Below are 27,219 nucleotides of genomic sequence, written 5' to 3'. Positions count from 1 at the left end.
ATGTGCTACCCAGGGTGCTCCCTCTTGGCATCCTTCACAGGCCTCATGAGGCTCAGTCTCTGCTTCCTCTCTACCAAGATGGCCGTGAAGTCTCTCATCTTCATGGCTGTCCTGAACGGCCATTCCCTGCAGGAGCCCCTGGCTGCTGGTGACAGATACCATAAGGATGACGATGGGGAAGGGCACCCCGTCAACACTGGCCTGATCCAGTGCGGGGAGTACACCAACCAGATCTTACCGAATGGCAAGTGCAAGATCGTCGCTACCTTGCCCCAGGTGGACGAGCAGAGGTGCCCGGATATGTTCCGCTGCACGGATGAGATCTCGTACTGGCTCCACGAGAACGAGGAGCGCAAGCAGCAGATCCTGGAGCTGCGGGAGCTGATCTCAGAGCTGCAGGAGGAACTGAGGAACCATCGGCATCGCATCAAAGTCTTGGAGCTGCAGGTAAACCTTGAGAGCATTTCTCTTCTCTCTCAGGCACTTGAAATTCATTAGAGACACGTGCATTTATGGGCATTGGCAGATACATACAGAATTATTTCCATAGAATCAGAGCGGTGGGGCTGGAAGGGACATTTGGAGGTCATGAGGCAGGGTCATCTCTGTCCAAACCATCCCAGACAAACCCATCCTCTAAACTCTAAGCATAATCAACCCTGATACAACACAAGACATCTGCTCCCGGAAAAGCAGGGGGACCGCGGCGTTCAATGTCCTGCTTCTGTACAAGGTTGTTAATGTACACTCAAGAGATCCCAGGAAGAGGCCGTGCCCTTGCTGCAGAGGCAACCCCCACCCAGTCCACACTAGTCTGACCAGGGGGCGGAAATTTCTTCCTGACCCCAGTTGCAGCATTGGTCTGACTGAGTGGAGGGGCAAGACCCTCTAGCCAGGAAGATATCTTTGGTCCCAGCAGAAGCATTGACACATCCCAGTTAAAACCCCAAGCCTTGGCTGCAGCCAACACCCAGTGCCTTGAGGAAGGCTAAAAACAGTTGACACATGAAGCAGAAAGTAGGGATGGGGGCACCCAGCGAAGCCCAGAAGCCTGGGAAACCCCCATAATAAAGCATAGGCATAGCTATGTCTAGATCAACCCTGACCAGTGGCTGCCTAACCTTTTCTTGAACACTTCCAGTGATGGAGAGTCCATCACTTCCCTAGGCATCTACTCTACCGCCTCACTAGTTCCCAAGGCAGTGACAAGCTATTGAATCCCAGCTGGCAGGGAGAAAAGCCTGGGTAAGGATAACTTTCGTGCCATATGGCATCACCATAACATAGGCAGAAATGTCCCATGGCAGAATTGCTGGCCAAGCAGCTATGACTGGGGAACATCAGAGGCCTCTGGGGACCGGCTCTCATGACCTGGGCTGGGAGGTGCAGATCCCCAGCTCTCTCTGCCCCAGTGTCACCGATGGGTGCTCAAAGGACAACAGAGAAGGGTCACAGACAATGCTATCCACAAGCATAAAGAGTCTTTTTTTGCTCTTAGAGTCACAGAATCATAGAAAGTGAGGGTTGAAGGGAGCTCAGGAGGTCACACCTAGTCCAACCCCCTGCTCAAAGCAGGACCAGCCCCAACCACATCATCCCAGCCAAGGCATGGTCTACCCAGATCTTCAAAACCTCCAAGAGGTCGGATGGAGTTTCCACCACCTCTCTGGGGAGCCTGTGCCAGTGCTTCACCACCCTTCGAGTAAGAGTTTTTCCTAATATCCAACCTCAACTTCCCTTGCTGCAACTTGAGCCCATTGCTCTCATCTGTCCACACTGAGAACAGTCCAGCTCCCTCCTCTTTGCAGCCCATGTGGAGGGAGTTGAAGGCTGCTATCAAATCCCCCCCGGTCTTCTCTTCCATGCATTGCCATGTTCTTCAGCAACCTGGCAGTGCTTCTGCTTTTAGCCTTCCAAAGTGGGCAAGGTTGCTTCTAAACTCCTCTCTTTTCCCATGAATACAAGGAATCGCAAACTTTGGGCAGGGGCAGATAAACGAATGGAAGCAAGTTAAAAAGAGGAGCGGCTGTCTCACATGCCCTCTCCTGTCCCATGGTAAGTGGGAGCTTTGTCTTCTATGAAAGAGTTGAATTCCCCCAGTTAGTTTCCCCTTACTGTGCGGTAATAGCAGGCACATGGACAATGACCACATCCGCTGCTCCACACTGGACACGTCTACACAAGATGCTTAATGCGCAGTAGCCTAATAACACTGCTCAATAGTGTGCCGGGCAAAAACTGTGCTAATACGCTACTGCGCAGTAGTATTAGGTTGCTGTGCATTAAGTGTCACAAAAAAACCGTGCACCGGAGCCACCGTGCCGTAACTATAGTTACTGTACATTTAGTTAGTGCTTCATTAAGCAAGTACTAAACTAAATGTGCAGTAGCTGGTGACTCTTGATCTGCTGGCGTCTGCAGTCTCCTCCAGACCATGCTGCCTTCGTGCGCGTGGTGCACCTGAATTCTTGGGTCTCTGAGCCAACGTGCTGCCTGAAGTCGCTGTTCCTTTGGCTTGGCAAGACAGACCTGGTGCTTTCGCTGGATTCCCAGGAGCATGGGACCAGAAGGGGCCTCCAAAGCCTTCCCTTGCCCTTGCTTTGTGTAACCCCCTTCATAGGCCTATGCTCCAACAGAAATCCAGTGAGGTGACATGTCCCCAACCCCGCCTCTGCTCTGCTCTTCTAATTCCCCATCTAAATTTATTCACAGCCAGTTTATCCTCATTTGTTCTTACCTGACTTACGTGGTTTAAGCCTATAGGGCTCTTGTCCGTCCCTGGTGTTTTAACCTCCTGGTGTGTGTGTGTGTATATATATATATAGGCTGGGGTCATATGCCTTCTCTGCCTCTGTTTTGCTTGACTGCACAAGCCAAGCACCTTTAGTCTTCTCCCATAGGGTCTTCTCCCATAGTTCTTCATTCCCGTGACATGCATCTCTTCTGAACCTGCCCTGCATCTGGAGTTCACCTTTTATTAACACGGGGGACAAGCACCTACCTGGTATTCCAGATAAGGTCTCCCCAGGGCTTTGTACAATGGCACAGATACTGCCCTATCACTACAAGGAGTACTTCTCCCAATACACTGCAGGACTGCATTTGCTTTTCCGTGGCTATGTCATGTTGGTGGCTCCAGTGGGAAGTTTCACTTATTAGACACTCAAGCATATTGCATGGTTGAATTTGACACCGTTTCTATTACTTTCAAGATCATTTAGACCTTCTTTGGTGATTTTTCCAGCCCTCCCCAGCAATGGCAATGCCTCCCAGCTTTGTACTGTCAGCAGATTCCTACTTTTTGTGGTCATTAATTGGTCCCAAAACTGATCCTGGAGAGATTTCTCTGCTAACCCCTGTCCAGCCTGATAGCCCTTTCAATGCTACCTGTTGTTGTTGCCCCTTTAGCCACTTCCTCCCTGACCTTGCTCTACCCGCTCCCCTACCAGTCTCCATTGTCTCTAGTTTTACTAATAATGTCCCGTGTGGCACCATCTCAAAGGCTTCACTGAAGTCCAGGCAGATGGGATCTATTGAATGTCCTCTGTTGACACAACGAATTGTTTTCAATCATGTTGGTTTGACACAACCTGCTTTTGGCAAATTCATGTTGAACTTTATCTCATTTTCCACTTACGTCTGCAACCTTTCCTGTTCTTTCCTTCCAAATGTGCTCTGAAGCCTTTCATGCAACTGAAGTCAGACTAATAGGTCTGTAGCTGGCTTGACTTCTTTTATTCCCTTTCTTCAAACACAAGTGCCATATACAATCCAGCAGGCAACTACTATATTGTAGCACGTTGGGGTCCCAGGGGCAGCTGTGATGCAGCCTGGTGGCTCCACAGCCGGGCCCTGCTCTGCCTCTAAGCGCCTATTCTTCTCACCCACCACACCTTGACGGAATAATAATATTAAGAGGGAGGCTGCCCGTGGGTCCCAGTCCAAATGAATGTCCTACCTGGGTTTCCTGGCACTTTACTGGCCTCCATTGCACTGCTGCCAGGTCCCTCGCTGGGAATCTCTGGTCGACCGTGCCCTGCAGGGCATCTACATCCTTACAGGCTAACTGCATGGCTCCATTCCTTCCCTACACCACACCACACCCCAACCCTTGCAGTTGTTATTGTAATGCTGCTCTCCTGTTGGGCTTCAGCCTCCTTGGCTGCCACCTCTTTCCTCTCGGCTTGTCTCCCAGGCCTCCTGTATTGCACTTGGTTTCAAGGCATCAGCTCTGGTTTGGCCCCTTTTTCGCACTGGGCCCCTGTCCCCTGTCTGGCTCTGTGGCCTCATGCTCTGCCCCTCTCTGGACTTAACAGTTGCTCAAGTCTTGAGCTTACCCTGGGCAGGGCTCAAGGTGATTGTGTGCCCCTCGGGCACTAATGGGACCTTCAAAAACCCCCCCTAGAGTCCCGACCCAAACCGCCAGTGTAACTTCAACATAAACCATAAGCCCCTGGCCTGTAACATAAATACTAAAAGGGGAAGCAGCCCTCTGCTCCTTTAATCCCTCACCGCTCAGCTAGGATAGCCTCCCAGCCCTGGGCAATGCCCTAGGGAGCTCCCCAAGCCTCACCGGGGATGCACAAGCGGCACCGTGGTCCTTTCAGGAGCCCTGCTGGCAGGAGCAATTCGCCCTGTGGCTGCCAGGGAGAGACTGGCCTCTGGGCTCATATCCTCCCAGGGCCGTTCCCGCTTCCGGTTGGTGGGCTGCTTGCAGGTGCCTGCTAATTGCTTCATTGCCCCATTGCCGTGGTGGCCTGCATCTGCTGTGCTCTGCCTGCTCAGCAGTGCCCCCTCACTGGGAGGCTTCTTCCTTAAGGGAACAGGGAGCCCCAAGCTCTGTATTACACTTAAACATTTTATCCTGCGCCCCCCCAACTCAGCCGATTTCCGTATAATCCTGGCTGTCAGCCCCCTGACTTCATGTGCCGTTTGCTTTATTGCGTTTGGCTAGGTCTAAATCAGACTGGCTTTTGAATGCTTTATTTCTACACTTCTCAATTTGCAAGACATAGATTTCCTTGTGGATCAGTTCTTCCTCAATTCCCTCTAGGCCTTCTGGCTATTCCTAATGTCCTTTTTGACATGGCTGTTGCTGCTTCTGACGAGTGCAGTATCCCTTGTGCGCAATATGGTGACCTACCTGCTTGATTCAGTGCTCTCCGTGGCAGGCTGTCTGGAGCTGGATTTGTCAGGGCTGTGACCAGGAGTAATGGGAAAACACTGAGTGAGGGCTGTGTGAATCTCAGGCAAGGAGATCTCATTAGGCTGTGAGTTAGACTCTTGCAGGAAAGAGTGCAAGCCCAGCTGCCTGCCTCCCTTTGAAGTGAATTGGGCAAGCCCTTGCGAATAGACCGCAGCCAGTCTACAGAGACTAGGCTGCAGACAGTCTTGCCCTGACTCCTGGAAGACAGGCTCGATGGCACCTGCAACCACCGTGATTCATTTACCATCTGGTTCCAGTCGTTCGCATCCATATTGCTCCCCCAGCTCCTTCACTCGATCCCTGCTTCGTGGTGTCTTTCTGTCATGGCTGAGAGGTTGTTCCTGTGAGGATGGTTTGCAGAAACCTCTCCACCCACCCCCTGCTTGCTCGTAGGATCACAGGAAAGTTGGATATCATGAGCCCTCTCCTCAAGGAGCATCCCTGACTTATGACTGCATCATCCCAGCCAAGGGTCTGCCCAACCTGCTCTTGAAAGTTTCCTACAAAGGAGACCTGGAAGGATGTGGGCAGTGGGGTTCCGCAGGGCTCGGTCCTCGGGCCTGCACTGTTCAACATCTTCATCAGTGACTTGGATGAGGGGGTAGAAAGCACCCTGTTCAAGTTTGCTGATGACACTAAGATGTGGGGGGATGTGGGTGCACTAGAAGGGTGCAATAGGCTACAAGCTGACCTTGACAGGTTGCAACGGTGGGCGGATGAGAATAGGATGGGGTTTAACACTGATAAGTGCAAGGTGTTGCACATGGGGAGGAAGAACCGGCACCACACTTACAGGTTGGGGAACTCTCCTCTTGCCAGCACGGAGACGGAAAAGGATCTTGGAGTCGTCATTGACTCCACGATGAACATGGGCCGGCAGTGTGGGGAGGCATCAAGAAGGCCAATCGTACCCTATCATGCATCCACAGATGCATCTCGAGCAGGTCCAGGGAGGTGATCCTCCCCCTCTATGCGGCACTGGTCAGGCCGCAGCAAGGGTCTGCCCAACCTGCTCTTGAAAGTTTCCTACAAAGGAGACTCCACAGCCTCCGTGAGAAACCTGTTCCCATGCCTGACCACCCTCGGGGCGGGGAGATCCTCCTCATCCCCAGCCTCAGTTTCCCCTGCTGCACCTTGAGGCCGTTGCTCCTAGTCCTGTCTCCTCCAAGCACAGAGAAAAACCCATCTCCGTCCTCTCTACAATCACCAGTCAAGTATTTGACAATTGTTATCAAATCCCCGCTCTGTCTTCTCTTCGCTTCTCTTCTCTAGGTTAAATAACCCTACCTCTTTCAGCTCTTCATCATTGGTTTTATCTCCTAGGCCCTGATCACTTTTGTTGCTCTGTGCTGGACCCTTTCCAAACTGTCTACATCTTTCTTGAACGGTGGGGCCCAAAACTGGACACCAAAACTCCAGGGGAGGCCTCCCCCGTGCTGCATAGAGAAGAATAAGCACTGTCCTTGATTTGCAGGTGACCCTCTGGTAATACTGCCTAGGATGCTGTTGGCTCTTTTTTTGCAACAAGACCAGTGTTAGCTCCTGTTCATCTTATAGTCCTCTGTAACCCTCAGGTCCTTCTCTGCAGGGCTGCAGCTCAGCCAGTCTTTGCCCAGCCTCTATTTGTGCATGTATTTATTCTGTCCCATGTGCAGGCCTTTGCATTTTCCTTGTTGAATCTCATCTCATTGACTACGGATTATTTCTCCAGTCTATCCAGGTCATTCTGGATCCTCACGCTGTCCTCTGGAGTGTCTGCAATTCCACCCAACTTGGCGTCATCTGCAAATTTACTAAAAATGCACTTGATCCCATCGTCCAAATCATTACTGAAGATGTTAAACAATACTGGGCCTAGGGCAGACCCCGTGGGGAACCCCACTTGATATCTCCTCCCAACTAGATATTGAGCCATTAAGGGCTGCTCATTGAATACGACGATCCAACCAGTTACGTATCCACCTTGCTGTACTTTCATTTACTCTGTATTTCCTTCATGCCATGATCCAGCCTCCCACAGACCCTGTGTATCCAGTGGCAGCTGCAATGCAGACACTGTTCCTGCCCTGCCCCGTGATAAACTATCACCCAGTGCTTAGACCTCCCCATCCCGTCTGACACCATTTCCCATGTCCTGGACTCCCCCTGCCCCCGTGTTGCTCCCAGCTGGTTGACTCTCTTAATTGCTCTTGTGCGGGCTTAAGGAAAGGCTTTCTGGGCCATGAATGGACCGTACATCTAATGCAAACGATGGCACATCCCATCCCCCAGGGGGTCCTGCAGGTGTGAACCAGCTGGAGGGTTGCCCATGTCCCCACTTCTCAGAAAATGAAGTGGTGGGGAAATGCACACTGGATTATCCATGCAACTCGTTGCTCCCCTCTGCAGTGAGATGTCACATAGGTCACTTCACACTGCCCCCAGCCCTTCCATGGATCCCCCTGCAGACCCAAGCATGGGGGTGGATAGGCCAGGCCCACCCAGCCAAAATGCATCACGCCGCATCTTGAACGTACACCGATGCGACGTGCCTCCATGTTCCCCACTCTCTCCTGCGCCTCTCGGGAAGGTCTGATCTATCCCTACCTGGGCAGAAATCCCCTTTCTTTAGACTGATTGATACTCCCACCCTCCACGGGGTCCTTGCCTCTTAGGTGGACTATACACCTAACAACCACCATGCTTCCAGCTGTGCCCACCCACGCCTTGTCCCGCACATCTGGCACTCAGGTGTTTACGCTTCTCAGGGCTGCTTTGCTCCTTCAAGCTGTGGCTGGGGAGGCAAAGACGAGGGAAAGGAAAGACAGGGCCACTTGCAGAATTGCCAGCAGGTGCTAACGAGGGCCCGCTTCCCCACAGCCTTCCCGCACCCAGCCGTGAAGCCCTTCTGCTTTCGCTTCCTCCCACACTCGGTATTTGGCCTGTGTCTGACCACTGGGTAGAGCCCTTCGGGCAGAGGTTGGACTAGATGGGACCTCTGGAGCTCCCTCCCAGCCCCATGGCTCTATGAAGTCTCTCCTTTCCCTGTTCACCCCTCCCTGATGTTTCCCCCGAGCATCTCCCTCATCGCCTGCTTTTGTTCATGACTCTGGCCACGGCTCTGTGCTGATGTGGGGCTCAATGTGGAGCAGCTGCCCGCTGGGCTGTGTCACCGGGCAGTCACGACGGGAGAGAAACCGGTGACTCAGAGCTGCGGAGGCAGCTCCAAAGCTTTCCGTGCCTGGAGGGAGCCGTGTTTCTCTCACCAAGTGATTTCTTCGGGCACGAAGCAGCAACCGGAGAACCCCATCGCTGCACCGGAGAGGGTCAGGTCCTGTCTCGGCAAGGATTAGCGTGCCGCGTGGGTTAATGAGCTCCCGGCCATCTGCCCCTTGCCCTGCTCAGAGCCTCGCTCGGGCTCTCCGGTGCGTCCTTGCACACAGGAAATCACCCCAGCCAGCGTCCGTGGCTGTAGCTCCATCGCTTCCAGGGCGCTTTGCTAGGTCTGTGGGCCAAGGTGTTTCTTCCAGGAGCTCCTTTGCAGATCTGGGAAAGAAGGAGAGATTTGTCTTTTCAGCTACAAAGGGAGACAATACTCCATGAAAGGAGCAATGAGGAAGGGGGCAGAGGGGCTGTTTCCAGAGCACGCTCCCAGGGAGGGTTATTGAGGCAGGGATCTCTCCCTCATGCCAAAGCCCGAGGAAGGGCCCTGGCAGCTTGAGGCACCTCTAACAAGGCAGGACATCAGATAGCTGGGAGCCAGTGACTGAATGAGTCTGCCCTGTCTCGTTCCTCTCTGGTTCAGGCACTTCCAGCAGTTGGCACGCTTGGCCCCTAGTGAATGCAGGAGAAGCCAGTGAGCACGTGTCTTTGTGCTGCTCCCTTGCCAAGGCATCTTGTTCACAGACTTACTAACCCAGGGCACATAGTCACGAGAAGGGAGAGGCTGCAGGGACACCTTTGCCAGGCCAAATCTTGTTTCTGGTGAACAGGGTCAGGACTTTTGTCCTAGATGATCCCACTTTATAGAGGGGAGGACTGGGTCCTAGAGAACAGGTGTGACCTTTGTACAGGTGACTCAGGAGGTTCCTGGCTCCCAGCCTGGTTCCTGAGCCACTAGCCTCTGCTGCCTGTCATGCAAAGCTTGCCATGAAGCCCTCCAGGAGCGGACGTGGGCCTGGGGCTGTGGTAGAGCGAGCACAAGCACTCTTTTAGCCCTGGTGTCAAGTCCAGCCATGCATGTCCTGGTCCCAGCAAGCGGCCATCCCTAGGGAAGAACAGGAGCTAGTGCTTCAGTACTGTCAATAAACAGAGGCATTTGTCCCCCAGAGCAGAGAGGTGTTGGCTCCAGAATAACTCCGATAAGTCTCCATCCAGCCTTGCAAAGATACAAGGCATCTCAGCCTTGCAAAGACATCAGGAACAGGTTAGACAAGGATTTGCATGGGATGGTTTGGGGAGGGATGATGCTGCCTTGTGCAGAAAGTTATAGGAATCATAGGACTCAAAAGAAAGGGATGTCATGGGGGGCGTCTACATGTGCGCTTCAATGCACATTAGCTTATTTTAATGTTCATTAAAGCGTCACAAAAAACCCATGCTCTTTAGCTCATATGCATTTAAAACAGGCTAATGTACCTTTTTCTAGTACCACAGGGCACTTACACATATGCGAGGAGGCTGCTTCAATGTGCTGGAAATGCAGCATAAATCACTGTAGCACGTAAACTGCTGCGCTCCAGCAGCCTCACGTGTCACGGGTACAGTTTCATAGTTTCATAGTAGCTAGAGTCGGAAGGGACCTAGGTAGATCATCTAGTCCGACCCCCTGCCTTAGCAGGAAAGAGCACCGGGGTCAGATGACCCCGGCAAGGTGCTCATCTAACTTCCTTTTAAAAATCCCCAGGCTAGGAGCCTGCACCACTTCCCCTGGAAGCCGGTTCCAGGCCCTAGGTGCCCTGACTGTGAAGTAGCGCCTCCTAATATCTAATCTAAACTTACCCTCCGCCAGTTTGTGACCGTTATTCCTGGTCACTCCTGGCAGCGCACGGGGGAACAGGGACTCCCCCAATACCTGCTGATCCCCCCTGACCAGTTTGTAGCAGGCCACAAGGTCCCCCCTTAACCTTCTCTTGTGGAGGCTAAACAGGTTCAGGTCCCGTAGCCTCTCCTCATAAGGCCTGCCCTGCTGACCCCTGATCATACGAGTGACCCTCCTCTGGACTCTTTCCATATCGTCCACGTCCCTCTTGAAGTGTGGCGCCCAGAACTGGACGCAGTCCTCCAGCTGCGGCCTGACCAGTGCCGCATAGAGGGGGAGGATCACCTCCCTGGACCTGCTCGAGATGCATCTGTGGATGCATGACAGGGTACGATTGGCCTTCTTGACTGCCTCCCCACACTGCCGGCCCATGTTCATCGTGGAGTCAATGACGACTCCAAGATCCTTTTCCGTCTCCGTGCTGGCAAGAGGGGAGTTCCCCAACCTGTAAGTGTGGTGCCGGTTCTTCCTCCCCATGTGCAACACCTTGCACTTATCAGTGTTAAACCCCATCCTATTCTCATCCGCCCACCGTTGCAACCTGTCAAGGTCAGTTTGTAGCCTATTGCACCCTTCTAGTGCACCCACATCCCCCCACATCTTAGTGTCATCAGCAAACTTGAACAGGGTGCTTTCTACCCCCTCATCCAAGTCACTGATGAAGATGTTGAACAGTGCGGGCCCGAGGACCGAGCCCTGCGGACCCCACTGCCCACGTCCTTCCAGGTCGAGAAGAACCCATCCACTACCACCCTCTGGGTGCGGCCCTCCAACCAGTTGGCGACCCATTTGACCGTGTGGGCATCGACACCACAGTCTCCCAGCTTTTTGATGAGGACAGGGTGAGAGACAGTGTCGAAAGCCTTCCGGAAGTCCAGAAAGACTACATCCACAGCAACCCCTGCGTCTAATGATTTGGTGACCTGATCGTAAAAGGCCACCAGGTTGGTCTGACAGGACCTGCCACTGATGAACCCATGTTGGTTGCCCCTGAGCATGCATTCCCCCGCAAGTGGTGTAGCACACCTCTGCACTGAGCAAATTGTAGGGGTGCACTTCAAAATAAAACACATTCTATTTGCATTAGTTTGAAGTGCACCACCGCCGTTTTCTCAGTGCAGCGGTGCGCTGCGCTGCTGATACATGTGCTTTTGCAATTTAGCAACGCAGGTCGCTAATTAAAAGCGCCTGGTGCCGCATCAAGAGCATGTGTAAAAATGTCTCAAAATGGAAATACTAAATGCAATGTGCATTATCTAAAGCACATTAATGAGCGTGTAGACCCGCCCAGGGTCATCCAGTCCAACCCCCAGCTGAAGGCAAGAGCATCCCATCCCAGTCAAGTGTCTATCCAACCTGCTCTTGAAAACTTCCAGGGATGGAGGTCTGATGCATCTCTAGGGAGCCTCTTCCAACGCTTGACCACCCTCAGAGCCAGACAACTCCTTCTTGTCTCCAACCTCAATGTCTCCTGCTGCAGCTTGAGACCGTCGCTCCTAGTCCTGTCCCCCGTGGCCACATCTCCGTTCCCTGTGTAACCACCCTTCAGGGATTTGAAGACTGTTTTCAAATCCCGCCGCAGTCTTCTCTTCTCTAGACTCAGTAGCCCTAGTTCATTCAACCTCTTCTCCTAAGTCCTGCTTCCCAGGCCCCTAGACTCCTTCCAAACTGTCCACGTCCATCTCGAAGTGCGGGGCCCAAAACTGGACACAGGACTCCAGGGGAGGCCTCTTCAGTGATGAATACAGCAGAAGAACCACGTCCTTTGATTTCAGGTGGCACTCCTCTTAGTACAAGCCACGAGGCTGTTGGCAACAAGACCACAGCATGGGCTCATAGATTCATAGATGTTGGTCTTGCAGATCATCAGGTCCAGCCTCCGGATGGTCCACCGTAACCCTCAGGTCCTCCTCTGCAGTGTCCAGTCTGTGGGGTGCCTGCAGGAGTTTGCCATTCCAGTGCTTTGGGTAGCCCTGCTTTAAGTAGCCTTGTCCCTGCCCTGAGAACCTGGTTGATTAGAAACTGGACTGGGCCCCATTGCCTGAGCTGATGTTTAGTCAATGCAACAGGGCTGATGATGGAGAGCGGCGGGTTTGGATCCTCCCAGGGCAAATCCGAGGTAGGCAGGGTGTGGTGTGGCAGGTGAGGGGACGTGACCATGAACTCAGCACAGTCTGGATGAGATAGGCACGTCCCCACGTCGTTCTCTGAACCAGGCATCCGAGCCTTGAGGAGGGGCAGGGAGCCCACACATCAGCCCAGGACTCGTGTTTCCTAACGGCATCCTCTGGGCACTCATCCTTGCCCTCCGCAAGCCAGTAACTCTCCCCCGCCGATGCAGGTCACCCCAGTGGGGTTAGGGGCCTGTGCTTGAATGTGATCCAGCTTGCGAGAGTGGCTGGGATTAGCCCCTCAGGCCTTCTGAGTCCCATCCGAGGAGCCTAAATCCTCCTGAAATCAATGGGTCATAGGGTCATAGGATAGTCAGGCTGGCAAGGTCCCCAGGGGTACATCTAGTGCAGCCCCCTGCTCCAGGCAGGTGCATCCTTGTCTACACCGTCCCAGAGAGGCGTCGGTCTAGCCTGCCCATAAAAACCTGCAGTGGTGGAGGTACCGCAGCTTCGCCAGATGATGTGCAGAACCACGATTCAAGGCTCTGTGCCTCAGTTTCCCATCTGTAAAGGAGAGGCAATAGCACTGCACCACCTCACAGCTGCAAGGATAGACCGTGGTGAGGGTTCATCTCTCCAGCTGTGATAGGGCCTGGTCTGCGCCCTCCAGAGGGACATGTACTCAAAGCCAGGGGCGGCTTCCATGATTAAGAGCATAAAATTTCCATGTGCTGGGTCAAATACCGTGCCCAGTCTCCTGTCACACAGCGGCAGAGAGCAGAGGCTGGTAGGGAGGGGACTGGGTCCAGCGATGGGTTTTGTCCCCTGTTCCTCCAGCATTGAAGGTCCTGGCAGGTCTGATGCAGACGCCGTGCCCCTCACTTCTCATCTGGTGGCCACAAGCCCCACACTTTAATGCCATGCCGGGTGGAAAAGTCCTCCCTTGTGTTGGTTTAAAACTGACAACCTACTTTTTTCATGTTGTGACCCCTAGTTCTTGTGAGAGACAGTCAATAATCAATCCCTAGCGACTTTCCCTGCACCATTTAGTATGGTGTAAACCCTTCTCAGGTCCCCCCCTCAAGCATTTCTTTTCTAAACTGACCAAGCTTAGCCTCAGTAAGTCACCCCTCCACGCTACTCATGCTCCTGGTTGCCCTTCTCTGCATCCTCTGCAGCAATACATCCTTTTGGAGGTGCGGGACCGGGGCTGGGCACAGCATTCAAGGTGTGGACACACCGTTGTCTTATCAAGGGGCATCATGATACTTTCTGTTGTGCTCACAAATCCCCTAACACCACATTTGCCTTTTTGGTGGCTGCTGAACCCTGAGCTGGTGTTTTTAGCAAATGGCCCATTGTGACCCCCAGATCTTTCCTTTGTGGTATAGAGCTAGTACAGAGCCCTTTGTAGGGTACACAGAGTTTGGGTTATTTTTGCCCATTGATATCACTCATTCACTCTTGCAAGGCACCCACACTGGAGGGGAGCTCTCCCATGCCCAAGGTAGTACGGTAGCCTGCTGCGATGAGACAAAGGCATGTTGGTCTTGCTGGAAAGGCGAGGTGTTGGGAGGGAGGAATATCACACAATCACAGAAAACGAGGGTTGAAGGGACCTCAGGAGGTCACATCTAGTCCCACCCCCTGCTCCAAGCAGGACCAGCCCCAACTACATCATCCCAGCCAAGGCTTTGTGCTGTACAGATGCAGAGCACACAGATGATCAATGCCCTGAGGAGCTGGGCACGGCAGATGGATGCAGAGCAACGGGGCACATCAAAGGGCATCAGTCTGAGTCCATTGCAGGCTTTGCGGCAAAGGAGAGTTTGACAGAGGCGTCTGGAGAGACCAGTGAGGGGTTGTGGGGCACAGTAATGGCAAATGTGTCCCAAGCTTGAGAAGCAGGATGGGCAAACACACAGACATGTTGGTTTGAATGTGGGATAGGAAGGTTGATATCACTGGAAGGGAAAGAGAAGATAGGGAGGGTGGGGTGGGCAGCGTGATTTATTACAGAGTCACGGAGGGGCTAACGCCAGGTGGGGAAAACGTGCCTCATTGTTATTGAACCTCATAAATCTCTGCTGTGCGATGGAGCCCCCGGCTGTCCCTCCGTCTGGCTGTATCGGATTATGCACAGCGGCTTCGCAAACAGCCTAATGAAGAAAAGAGCTGTATGAGATGTGCCCTGATGAATCCCCCTACCCGCCACCAGCACCCTGGGCAAGGATGCTTGCAGCACAGGCCAGAGCTGGGACATTTCCTGAAGTTTTCCTGCTGCGATTTTTGACGGGAGCAGAAACCACGGGAACAAGGGCAGCTCCACTGTCCTGCGGCAGAACCAAGCAATTGCTTTTTTTAGCACACGTGTGAGGTTATAGCTGCAACGGTCCAGAAAATGTTCAGTATCTTGCATGTTATGTCCGCGTCCGAGTGATGCTGGAGTCTGAAGTCAGGTAGAAGGCAGGGTAGATTTGCTCCTTATGGACTAACCAAAGTAGGTGGGGATATATGTATATGTATATGTATATGTACATGCTCTCACTTGCAGCCTCCAGTTGCAGCCTCCAGCACTGAAGGTCCCGGCAGGTCGGATGCAGAGGCTGTGCCCTGCGCTCCTGGCTCAGTAGTGACCGGTGCCCCTTTTCTCCAAGCCCGTGTCCAGTCCCTCAATGAATATTGCTGAACTCTCAGCTCGCACCACATCTGGTGGCCACGAGCCCCGTGCTTTAATAACACCTTGGGTGGAAAAGAACTGCCTAGTGTCACTTCTAAACTGCCAGCCTGCTCAATTCATTTTGTGCCCCTAGTTCTTGCATTGTGAGAGATAGCAAGTAAATGAAACGTCCCTATTGACTTCCTTTTCACCATTCAGTAGTTTGTAAACCTTTCTCATGTCCCGCCCCCAAGTATCTCTTTTCTAAGCTGAACAGGCCTGGCTTCTTTAGTCTCTTCTTCTAGGGAAGCCCCTCCATGCTCCTCATCATCCTTGTTGCCCTTCTCCACACCTTCTCTATTTCTATAACATGTCTGACTTGTGGGGACCAGAGCTGGGCACAGGATTCAAGGTGTGGACGTACCATAGATTTATACAGGGGCATCATGATACTTTCAGCCCTCTGTCCTCGATGTACAGTCAGGATTACGCTGGGCTGCGGAAAGCTCTGTGTTGCATTCCCTTGGCAATAGCAAGGCTACTGAAGGACCAGATACCTTTCCAAAATGTAGGTTGTCATTGGGTGTTGGGTTATTATCACTGGGTGTTGGGTTAAGATGGGTAGAAGGCACCTCTAAGTCATAGGGTAGGTTTGCACCTCTACATCACAAGTGTGTAACATATGCTTTTGGAACGAGAGGGCTTACGTGATCGGATGCCACTATGCAGGCACATGCAATGTCTTTAGTATGACCCAATTGTGACCAAGAGAAAGGTCAAAAAGACAGGACCTTCAGCAAGGTCCTGGGAGACACCATCCCTGTGGGAACAGCTCACGAGGCTCCCAGACACCCGGTGCTCTGTCCTCCGGCTCGTAACGCTGCTTCTGTCTTTCCCTCCCCACCGAGAACGAGGAGAAGAACAGCCGAAACTCCACCGTGGAGCAGCGGGTCCAGGATCTGGAGCAGCTCTACAACGAGGCCAGCACCCTGCAGCACATCCAAGCCACCTTGCTCTATGACATGCAGACCCAGATCCACAACATCTCCCTGATGACCGAGTGGGCCCGGCACAACCCGGGCTGCCTCTTCCCTGCTGAAATGAGGTCCCAGCAGGAGGGGCACCGCCGAGCAGGTAAGCAGAAGCACTGGGAGAGCTGAGCCGGGTGGAGAAGACGGCAGTCCGGGTGCCTGGGCGGTGACTTCCCATTTGCCCACCTTAGGGTCTTGTCTTTGTGTTAGGGTCTTGCTTTGTGGACTGGCACTGTAGATCTGATATAGATGCTGAGGTGGTGTGTGAGTACTAAGCCCATTCTCACATGTGTTGGCCCAAGGCTGTCATGTTCAGGGATGCAGGTGTGGCTGGGGAGCGTGTCTGCCTCCAGAGTGAGTTAAATTGAGATACTAGGGTGAGAAGGGAGAAGCTTGAGTCACAAGCTCAAGGGTACCCGGAGCAGGGATTTTTACTCTGGTCCATGACCTAGCTAGGGGCCAGGTGAAAACTTCAGAGTTGAGTATGAACCGGCCCAAAAGTGATGTCTGAAGGGAAGGTTTGAGTGGGACACACATCTGCTCTGAGATCACCACATGTCACGAGCACTAGTCTCAAGAAGGAGACACTGTTCCTTGCCGACAACCCACCTTTTCTTCCTGGCAAGGAAGGTGCTTTCTGGCATGGTGCAGAGTTGTGTGTGCATGTGTGTGTGTGTGTGTGTGTGTGTGCATGTGTGTGTGTGTATGGGGTGAAGATCAAGATCATGATGTCTAGAGCAGGAGGCAGGGAAGGCTTGGTACGCCCTGTCACCTCGCCTCTAGGTGACAATTACTTCTGGTCCCAACCTGCCACTTCTCCTTCATGCAATTTTTTTCCCTTGCTTTTTACAAAGCTTCCCATGAAAGAAGTTTGATTCTGGGGGGGGGGGGAGGAATCTGCTCCCTCCTCCCCCCCCCAAAAAAAATTAATAAAAAAACAAGCTTTGACAAAAAATATTCAATTTATGAAAACCAAAACCCAGTTATATTTCACCAAACACTGATTTTTCTCGATTACTGAAATCTGATTTTTTACATAAAAAAATATTGGCTTCTGGAGTTTTCCTTTCGTTGAAAAAGTGGGAGATTTCAACCAAAAGTGAGTATTTTCCTGGTGATTAAAACCCATCTTTCGTTGCAGAGCTGCTTGCAATTAAGGCGCTTTGGCAGGCTCTTCCCCACAGCTCTGACTTTTTGACAGCAGAAGGGAGTCCCGCTGTAATTGCTTGGCTTGCTCAGTAATATTGAAGGGATGGTGTTTTCTCTAGAATCACAGGCAACGAGGGTTGAAGGGAGCTCAGGAGGTCACATCTCATCCAGCCGCCTGCTCCAAGCAGGACCAGCCCCAGCTACATCATCCCAGCCAGGGCTTTGTCTACCCGGGTCTCCAACACCTCTGATGGATGGAGAGTGCACCACCTCCCTGGGGAGCCTGCTCCATTGCTTCCCTGAGGGTGGATATTTATCTAGGACCAGCCAGGCTGATCCCAATGACTTCTTCTCCATGTGCCACGGAGGAGACCTAAGCTGTTAATGCCAGTCACCTGCCAGCTGGGGGCTGATTTGAACCAGTGACGTAGGGTAGAAAGGTAGATAGTCTGCTCCCAATCTGCTAAACTGGCTAATCTAAGCACTTCCTGTCATGCTGACTTGAAATGGGAATGAAGCCAGCTCCCTTGATCTTAAATACCCCAGCGAAGAGATGGCATATGCAGCTAGCCTGGTTAGGTGTGCTGAAACCATGGACCAAGAGCAAAGAGCAGAAGCAAATAAGCGGATTGGTGCCAGGAGTAATATCCCCATGGATCATGGATCTTGATTGTCTTCCCGGTGACCCTTCCTTAATATCCTGTTCTTCCTGAGGTTCCTTCCAGCCCTCCAGGTCCTTTTTAGAAACAGCACTGGGGTATCGACCCAGGAGCAGTCCAACGGGGTTGTGATATTACCATTGCTCTACTTTGTCCCTGCTCCTTGCAGTTAATGAGGGACCCGCAAGCCAACAAACCTTCGGGCTTGGAAAGCTCAATTCTCTCCCCAGTCTGTGGGACCTACATCCATTGCCTGCCCTTGTTCATCTTTTCCACTTGCCTCATGGGACAGAAAAGAAAAGCCCACGTGACTCTTTATAACCCCATCAATCCCCAAGACCTGGCAATACTGCCAGGTTGGGATTCAGGTCAGGAGGGGCTTGCGCTAGGACAGTGGTGTGGACAAGAGGAAGTGATCTCTGACTGTGTGAGTTATTCTTAGACCTCTCTCTTGCTCCCTTGCTCCTTCTTTCTCTGCATTCAGCTGTCTAGAGAATCAGGGGGACCTGCTGCCATTGGGGATGCCTATACCTCCAGCTTGGGGCAAGCCCCAGGCTTTGCCCCCACTAACGCAAGCTTGCCTTCCCATGGCAGCCACTTTGAAGCACAGGCATTGGTGGACTCATTCCTAGAAAAACAGGAAAAGGTAACTCAAATGGAGCCCTTCTAGGAATCGCACTCACTACTAATTTCGCCTGCTCCTGGCTCTGACTGTGCTGTTTTGCTAAGAGGTTGGACAGTGGATTTGTGTAGGATAGTTTGAGTCTCAGGCAGGGGGTGCACTAGATGTGACCTCTGGAGCTCCCTTCCAGCCCCACTTCTCTATAATTACGTGATAATTATATGATTATATAATTATACGATTCTAATTACAGGTGGGAGAGGCACGAAGTAGGGTGCAGAAGGGTTGGTGGCAAACTTGCACTGTGCAGCACTGAGATGAACTGTGGGCACACTGGGCACGTCTACATGTGCACATTTATTGTGCAGTAACTGAAATTACTGCGCAGTATGGGCACATGTCTACACATGCATGCCATACTGCACAGTAAATATGGCGACTTATGCCTAACTTTAGTCCCAGTTCGGTGTACACACAGCGTTAATGAGCCTTAATGCATGCGTGTGTAGATGCTAGCCTATTTCCGCTTACTACACAGTAAATTTAAGTCAGCATAAATGCACATGTAGACACACCTGTTGTGTAGGGGAGCAGGCTTCAGGGAACCAGGTTGTTTTAATGGCGAAGGACTAGAAAGCAGGCCTGGCTGTGGATCTCATAGCACACCCACCAGATCATCCCTGTAGGCCATTACTTGGTTTTCACACAGTATTTCCTCAGGCAAACACTTTGTGACTTTAGTAGGAGGTTTGGTGGAACAAGGAATGTAGGGTTGGCTGTCACCCATATATCTTTATATAAGGTGCGCTGAAGGTGAACATAGGTGCATTATAGGAGGCTTTTCACCATTCTCTGAAGTATCCAGCACTGGCTGCTATTGGAGATGAGATGCAAGCCTCGATGTGTCAGTCTTCACAGTCCTTACTGGAGTGGGAGAACCCAGCAGAGCCTGGCTTTGGCACAACTCAGAATATTTTTTCCTTTTAACTTAAGCCAGTGCTTTGCAAAGGAAATAAAAATGCAAAAAACCCCAAACCAGTACCAAGTCACCCTATGTAAATGGTGGCCTGGGCTCATGGAGAGGGGCCAGATCCAAATCAACATGGTCTTTTCTGAGTCCTCACAGAGAGCGATCTCCCGCCCACAGGACTCTGGATCAGGATGCAGATTTGGACCCAAACTTTCTCAAAGAATGACAGAGTTTGAAATCCCGGGTTCTGCCTCAACCTCATTTCTCCATGCTTCATGGAAGCAGTGAGCTTGTGTCTGTAAAAGGCACTTTTATCTATGCTCTGCGATAGCCTAGCAAAACAAAGTAAATGCAAGAGGCAATCCCTTCATCCGCCAAGAATTCCTGAACTTGTATTAGAAACTTAGGTGAGCCTAAGGTCATAAAGTCCTTGGTGGTGACAGATGACAGGACAAGGAGCAATGGGCTCAAGCTGCAGCAAGGGAAGTTGAGGTTGGATATTAGGAAAGGCTGTCTCACACAGAGGGTGGTGAAGCACTGGCACAGGCCCCCCAGAGAGGTGCTGGACTCTCCATCCTTGGAGGTTTTTAAGGCTCCACAAAGCCTTGCATGATGTAGTTGGGGCTGGTCCCACCTGGAGCAGGGGTTGGCCTAGATGTGACCTCCTGAGCTCCTTCAGCCCTCGTTTTTTATGATTCTAAGTATCAGGACTCCCACCTTTTGGATGAGGTCTAACTTCGGCTGCATGAAGCTCCCCGGTCTCTCTTCTTTATACACTAGACCAGGGTGGCCAACCTCTGTGTGTGGCACGTAGCATACTGGGGAAGGAACAGAAAGCAGAGCAGCAGAAGAGGCAAGGGAAGGGGATGAGAGTGGCACTCAGGGAAGGCGTGGGGTTTATTTTGTGGCGCAGCTACCGAAAACGATTGGCCCCCAGCGCGCTAGATATTAAACGATGCTTCTCTGTTTTCTCTGTAGAGGTGCAGCACACCCGGAACTGCCCCACTGACTGTGCTTCCATTTACTACAGCGGGATCAGGCGATCCGGCGTCTACAGCATCATGCCTTCTGTCGGACGGATGCCCTTAGAAGTGCTGTGCGAGATGGACACAGAAGGTAGGGTAAGAGGCCCAACTCTCTTCTTGCAAAGCAATGGGTCTTCAAACCTAACCGGCTGTGGCCGGGGCGAGGGGGTCACCTCACACTGCTGCGTATTTGGGCTGTGTGCACGGGGCATGAATCACGAGCCACATGGTCCCTTGGTGGAAGTTTCTTGGGAAAGAGGAAGCTTTGGGAGATAGTACTCCAGTAGCTTGCAGAGACATCAGCTGGATCTTTTCATCAAGCTACGGGCAGGGAAAGCTCACGTTCCTAGCCCCAAGCAATGACGGGCCCTCCAGTTGGCACATCCTGTGCAAGAGGAAAACCCGGTGTTTGTGTCGAGTCTATCCCTGATAAAAGAGTGTAAAACAGGGCAGGTTCACCCAGTGGGGACTGGGTGGGAGGCCTCTTGAAAGACCCTGGGGGCTTCACTGGAGCCTTCTTGATTAAATTTGCAGGGATAGGGCTGGGGTTGTCTGGATCCTCCGGGCATGCGCTCTGCTGCATTGCTGCTATCGTTATTAATAATGGCAAAATTATTTGTATTGACTCAGCACCCAGGAGCCCCAGGGGGCTGGGTACAGGACAAGCCCAGAGCACAGATGTGTAATCACAGAAAATAAGGGTTGCAGGGACCTCAGGAGGTCACATCAAGTCCAACGCCCTGCTCCAAGCAGGACCAGCCCCAGCTACATCATCCCAGCCAAGGATTTTGCCTACTTGGGTCTTCAAAACCCCCAGGGATAGAGATACCACAACCCCTCTAGGTAACCCACTCCAGTGCTTCACCATCCTCCTAGTGAGAAAGTTTTTGCTAATATCCAACTTAAACCTCCCTTGCTGCAACTCGAATCCATTGCCCCTTGTTCTGTCCTACTGAGAAGCGTCCAGCTCCATCCTTTTCTGTATCCGCCCTTCAGGGAGTTGAGGGCCCAACCCTTGCTCCCCAGAGCTTGCAGCCTAGGGGGAGAGAGAGCAACCCAGGAGCACAAGGGTGGCAATGAGCGGCAGTGGTCTCGTGAGTATTTCTGGGGCCAAGGAAACAGCCTGTAATCAGGGATTCGGACAGAGCTGACTCTGCCTCAAGAAGGGGGTTGGACTAAATGTGACCTCTGGAGATCCCTTCCAGCCCCGCTGCTCTAGGATTTCTACAATTCCCTGGAATCGGAGGATTGCAGGGCTCATCCATCCCCTACAGATGCAGGATTCACCACAGAGGTAACACCAGCACCCTAGGATCTGCAGTCCAGTTCCTTCCTACCACACTTCTTGCACTACCACCATTGCCTTGGTTGGTTGTATCAGTTTGATTTGGGGGTAACCCTGATGCAGCCAACAGAAGGACATCAGCATGGGACTGGCAGGAAGGAGGTCCAAATTTGGGCAGAGTTGGAGACTCCTGGCTTGAGCTGAGAACAGAAGAACCTAAGAATTGGCTTTATTGGGTCAGACCGAGGTCCGTCTTGTCCAGCCTCCTGGGTCACACGGCAGCAGAGACTGGAGGCCGAAGGAGAATGACTTGGGTCTGAGCAGGGTTTTCCCCCTCTTCCTCTCTCCCAAAAGCATTTAAGGTCCAGGCAATGCTGGTTTAGGGGCTGTATGTGTAACTCCCATGCTCCCATGTGGCTTAAGTTAGACTCACCTAGGAGCAAGATGGCCCCACTACAAAGCTGGTTTTATACAGAGTGATCTGAGACTCCACTCACCTTCATCTCACCCATGACAGGCGGGGGTTGGACCATCATCCAGCGCCGGCAGGATGGCTCAGTTAATTTTAACCGGACCTGGAACGAGTACCGGGATGGCTTCGGGGACCTGAATGGCGAGTTCTGGCTGGGCAACGCGAACATCCACCGCATGACGAGCCAGGGGGACTACTCGCTGCGCATCGACATGGAGGACTGGAGCAACAAACACAAGCATGCCTTCTACCAGGTCTTCAGGTAGGCAGCCCCGGGACCTTCCTCTCGGCCTTATTACGGGCTGGGAGCCTGATCTGGTAAGGATCCGCATGGCCCTGGGGAAGGGAAGGTCTCCATCCCCCAGCTGACATAAAGGGAGCTTACTTTGTCAGACAGGGCCCTGGCATAAGGAGAGAGCATGCCTGTCTCTTCTCAAGAGCATCACTTCATTGGAAAGCTAAGCATGAGTGTGACTAGCATTCGGACCAGGCAATGGAAATGCAAAGTGTGTGTGTGACATGCATCTGTGTGCAACCTCCTTGGGTCTATGTTAATGAAGGGGGTTGATCATAAAGACCCTTTCTCCAGCTAAGCGAAAAAATGATGATACTTATCAAGTATTTACCTAGGATGGCTTCCGATATTATCAGGCAGGTTTCTACACTTGACACGGTGCTCTTCCTTATGGTAAGGGGTTTCAATTGCTTTCATTGTGTGACTATAGGCAAACACCGAAGCCAGGCCTGTCTTGTTTGCACGAGCACAGACATGCAATCTGGCCCTGCAAACCTGTCTCTACAAAGTCCCTTCTTAATGGAGGATGTTTACAACATGGATGCACTTATACGAAGGCCTCTAATGGGTCCCTTACACTTGTATGTGGCACTCCTGCTGACATCAGTGTGAAGTGTGGGTTTGTGGGAAGGCAGATGGGGCTTGGCCCAGGAGATGGGGAGATTTGCTTGAAATCCAGTAGAAGGTGGCAGCTCTACATCCTAGATATGTTCTGGCAGCAATGAAAACTGGGCCTGCGGAGCCCTCAGGAGCTGACCCAGCCTGCCTCTATCTCTTGCAGCATTGAGGATGAGGTGAACTACTACCGCCTGCACGTGGACGGGTTCAGTGGGACAGTGGAGGACTCCTTCGCCTGGTACCACAATAAAAGGAGCTTCAGCACCCCCGACTCTGGGAACATCTGTGCAGAGATTTCCCATGGAGGGTGGTGGTATCACCAGTGCTTCTTCTCCAACCTCAATGGAGTGTACTACAAGGTAAGACCACAGTCATAACAGCCCTCTTGAACTTGTTAGGGCTCGGATCATAAGGCATCTAACCTCGTGGCTTTGAGACACCTGGAAATAGAGCTGCGTGTCGTTATTAGGGTAAGGTACACAGCTACCTGATCTATCGCTTACGATGTCTCTCCTGCCCTCTTCTCCCCGCCCAGCCATCATTTTGCTTGACTGAACAAGGCAAGTTTTTTAGTTTTCTTCCCTTATGGCATGTTCTCCAGTCCCTTGATCATCCCAGTCACCCACCTCTGTAGTGGTTCACGGCTGAACATGATCTGTCTGGGGCTGGTCCTGCCTTGTGCAGGTGGTTAGCCTAGCTCAGTGCTTCTCAACCCGTGGGTTGTGACCCAAAAGTGGGTTGCAAGAATATTTGGAAGGGTTGCAAGCGAGTCCCAGGAAAACATGGGAAAGCATGGGTTTCCCCTTGCAGGCTGGCAGCCTTCCAGCCTTCAAGGAGCTGCTTGGGGAGATTGGAGGCAGCGGGCGCATGTGCGACACCCCGTGCACACACATGTGGCCGGCATGCAGCCAGGCAGGTGGGTGGGAGCAGCCCCAGCAGCTGGATGCAGGTAAGTGTATTGGGAGCAAGGGTTGGAGGGCCGGGGCTTGGGGGCTGTGTATGTGCGTGTGTGTGTGTGGAGGGGATGGGAGGGCGGGCAGTGGGGGGAGGTGGCTGGGCACTGTAACTGCATTAGGGCAGGGGGAGGGGGAAGGTCCTTTGGGGTGGTGGGGAGCTGCGTGGCTGGGCTGGCAGCACCAGGGACGGTGCCCGTACTCACAGGGATGGGGGAGACGCTGCTCAGGGGGCGGGTGGGGCCAGTACCTGGCTGCCTGGTGTGGCAAGGGATCCCTAGCCCAGGGCAGGGGGATGCTACAGGCCTCCCCTCTTCCTTCCTCTAGCCTGTGCTGGGGCAAGACTCATTCTGCTGCCACCGTGCTCTGGCCTGAGTGGGATGGGGGCAGCTGGGGCTCCTCTGGGTGGGAGTAGGGGGCTGTGGCTTGGGAGTAAGGGGCAACAGCAGGGCCAGGGGGGCTAGGAGTAAGGGGTACCATCAGAGCCAAGGGGACGTGGGTCGGGAGTGAGGGGCACTGGCAGGGCTAGGGGGCTGTGGATTGGGACTGGCCCTTGATGTTTACAAATGGGTCCTGGTACAAAAAAAGTTGAGAACCACTGCACTAACCCACTTAATGCACATTAAATTTAGGCATGCTTAAATGCACGTGTAGACCTGCGCTAAAAGATTAGTTGATTGGTTGCCGCTGAAAAAAGCAGAGCTGGAGGAAAGTTGGACGGGGGAGGTTTAACAGGAGATGCTATCATCATCACGCTGAGATGTCACCTTGATGCAAATCTTGAGTGTTTGTCTCCTATTCTTTCTCTTGAGCCAGGGAGGAGACAAGAAACAGGGAAGCATTGAGGGGGCATGAATGAGCGTTTGGGCTGCATGAGTGGGGCAGAGGCCAGTGCCTTGGGTCCATGGGGCAGGAGACATGGCAAGCAGGACCAGCCCCAGCTGATTTTTGGGGCCAGAGGTGGTTTATAATGGCTGTGAGTAGAGAGGCCCTTGTGACTTAGCTTGCAGTCACATCTGGGAGGCTGGATCTGCGAGCACTGGGTTTTGGAGGAATTAAAGGTATCTCTCCTTGGACTTTTGGCTTAGATCTAGGGAAAACCTGATCTTATCAGCTGTAAAATCTCATATGTCCTCCATGAGAGGGCTGTGTGTTGAGCAGATTTTGGGGCTTGGGAGGTGGAGTTGGAGCTTGCTCTGTCCCCTCCATGCATTGGCCTGGTATTGCAGCGCTTTCAGGAGTGGTGCAGCCCCCTCGGGGAACATGTGGTGGTATCCAAGATAGACTTTACAGTTGTTTCTAGAGATGTCTGGTGGTTGAAATGGTGTGGCATGGGGGGCCTTAGGATGCCAGGAGTCTTTGGAGTTGTTGGTTGTAGCATAAACATCAGCAGACTCTCCCTATGCCTCAAAAGGGTGTTTGTGCCTGAAAGCTTGCAAAGGACAATTTTTCCAACTATTTAGTTGGTCTAATAAAAGATATCACATCTATCCAAAGGAGTCTTTGGATGTTGTTGTCATAGCCTCATAGAAAATGAAGGCTAGAAAGGACCTCAGGAGGTCTAGTGCAACGTTTCCCAGCCCCTGGGTTGCAACCCAAAAGCAGGTTGCAAGAATATATGAAAGCGTTGTGGACAAGCTTTAAAAATGGATCCTCCTTTTAAAAAGAAAAATATGGGAAACCCTGGTGTTTCAGCCTGAGGGGCTGCTTGAGGCCCCCATGCCCACCCTGTCCCATGCACCCATCCCCTACGCCACACACTGGGGGGCTCAGGCCTGGGGGCAGAGGGCAGCAAGGTTGGGAATGAGGGGCAGTGAGTTGCGACTGGCCATTGATGCTTACAAATGGGTCCTGGGACAAAAAAGGTTGAGAACGGGCCTAAATGACCTCCTGAGGTCCCTTCCAACCCTCATTTTCTATGACTCTATGAACATGGGTGGCCAGAACTGGACATGAACTTCCGCATGTAGTCTCAAAGTGCCTTGTATGATGTTATTCATGACTCCCTGTCCCTACTGGAAAGACCTTGGCAGACTGTGCCAATTAGGTACTCTAGGATGAAGCTAGCTATGGGAGTGGGCATATGATACAGTCTCCATAGTCAGTTTCCCATGTAGTGCCATCAGTACCCATATTTCAAGGGGTGACTTTACCCTGGATTCAGGTCATTTACTCCTGAATGGATGTGTGTATCATGGGTCCGCTCCACTTTTGCTACAGAGTGATGACAATTCACTACATAACCAATGCAGCATGTGTCCTTAAGTGGGGAGGTTTCATCAATACTTGACAGAGAAGGCATTGACGCTCAAAGGGGAATACGTGATTTGCCCCTAACCACATGGGATTTTTTTGGTAGAGCTTGGAAGGCAGTCCAAGTTTCAAGAGTTGTAGCCTAATGCGTTAACCACAAGGCCAGCCTTTCCCTGAGCTACCACACGTTGGGCACATCTATACATGCGCTTTAATGCACATGAGTCTATTTTAATACACAGTAAAGCATTGCTAAAAAAAGTGCTTAGTTAATGCACATTAAGACAGGCTCAGGCACATTTTCCTAGTACCTTCACAATGGAGGGACTAGATATAATGCACATTAACTAAAGCACAGTAATGCACATGTAGACATGCCCACTGTGTGAGCAAGACAGGTACTAGATATAATACGCATTAACTAAAGCACATCAATGAGCATGTAGACGTGCCCACTATGTGAGCGAGAGCAGCTGGAAAGGGCATAGACCAGGGACCTGCAATCTAGTCTTGGATGAAAGAGCCTCTGCCAGCTGGAGGGGAGAGAAATCCTGAGCCAATTCGGTGTACGCTCATGTTATCTCACGCTGGGCGTGTCTACACATTCATTAATGTGCAGTAGTTACTGCCCATTTAGTTTAGTACTTGCTTCCAGTGCTTTGGAGGGGGTAGCTTTAATTGGCAGCCAGCTCTCAGAGTGCCCTGTGCTTCACTGTGCCTGTCTCTTCCTCACAGGGGGGCAGATACTATGTGAAAAACCGCAAGATCCTGGGGCCCGACGGGGTTGTGTGGTACACCTGGAAAGACACGGATTACTACTCCCTGAAGAAGGTCACCATGATGATCCGGCCTCGCACTTTCCGGCCACACTTCTCCCCATGAGGAACCCGG

At 52.2% G+C, this 27,219-nt stretch overlaps 1 protein-coding gene and 1 non-coding gene across 2 annotated transcripts; both read left to right on the top strand.

The window, feature by feature from the left end:
- On the top strand, positions 1-27,210 carry LOC149872453 (angiopoietin-4-like). The gene is made up of 6 exons (XM_090031334.1): positions 1-447; positions 15,905-16,130; positions 20,406-20,543; positions 22,255-22,471; positions 23,286-23,481; positions 27,064-27,210. The coding sequence occupies exons 1-6, from the start codon at positions 1-3 to the stop codon at positions 27,208-27,210; spliced, it is 1,371 nt and encodes a 456-aa protein (XP_089887460.1).
- On the top strand, positions 25,139-25,329 carry LOC149872454 (U2 spliceosomal RNA). The gene has a single exon (XR_016440139.1). It is a non-coding gene; the product is annotated as a U2 spliceosomal RNA (small nuclear RNA).
- Positions 27,211-27,219: the final 9 nt, after the last annotated feature.

This window comes from Crocodylus siamensis, chromosome 1 (assembly GCF_052110815.1).
Source record: "Crocodylus siamensis isolate JL-2025a chromosome 1, ASM5211081v1, whole genome shotgun sequence".
Classification (NCBI taxonomy): domain Eukaryota; kingdom Metazoa; phylum Chordata; order Crocodylia; family Crocodylidae; genus Crocodylus; species Crocodylus siamensis.
The sequence above is the reverse complement of the archived record's forward strand: the minus strand, read 5'-3'. Positions and strand labels throughout refer to the sequence as shown.

Bases quoted from the DNA above. Each gene is read 5' to 3' on its own strand.
- LOC149872453 (XM_090031334.1), top strand. From the start codon at position 1: ATGTGCTACCCAGGGTGCTCCCTCTTGGCATCCTTCACAGGCCTCATG. The intron at 20,544-22,254 runs GTAGGGTAAGAG...CACCCATGACAG, and splicing joins GTGCGAGATGGACACAGAAG to GCGGGGGTTGGACCATCATC. The intron at 23,482-27,063 runs GTAAGACCACAG...TCTTCCTCACAG, and splicing joins TCAATGGAGTGTACTACAAG to GGGGGCAGATACTATGTGAA.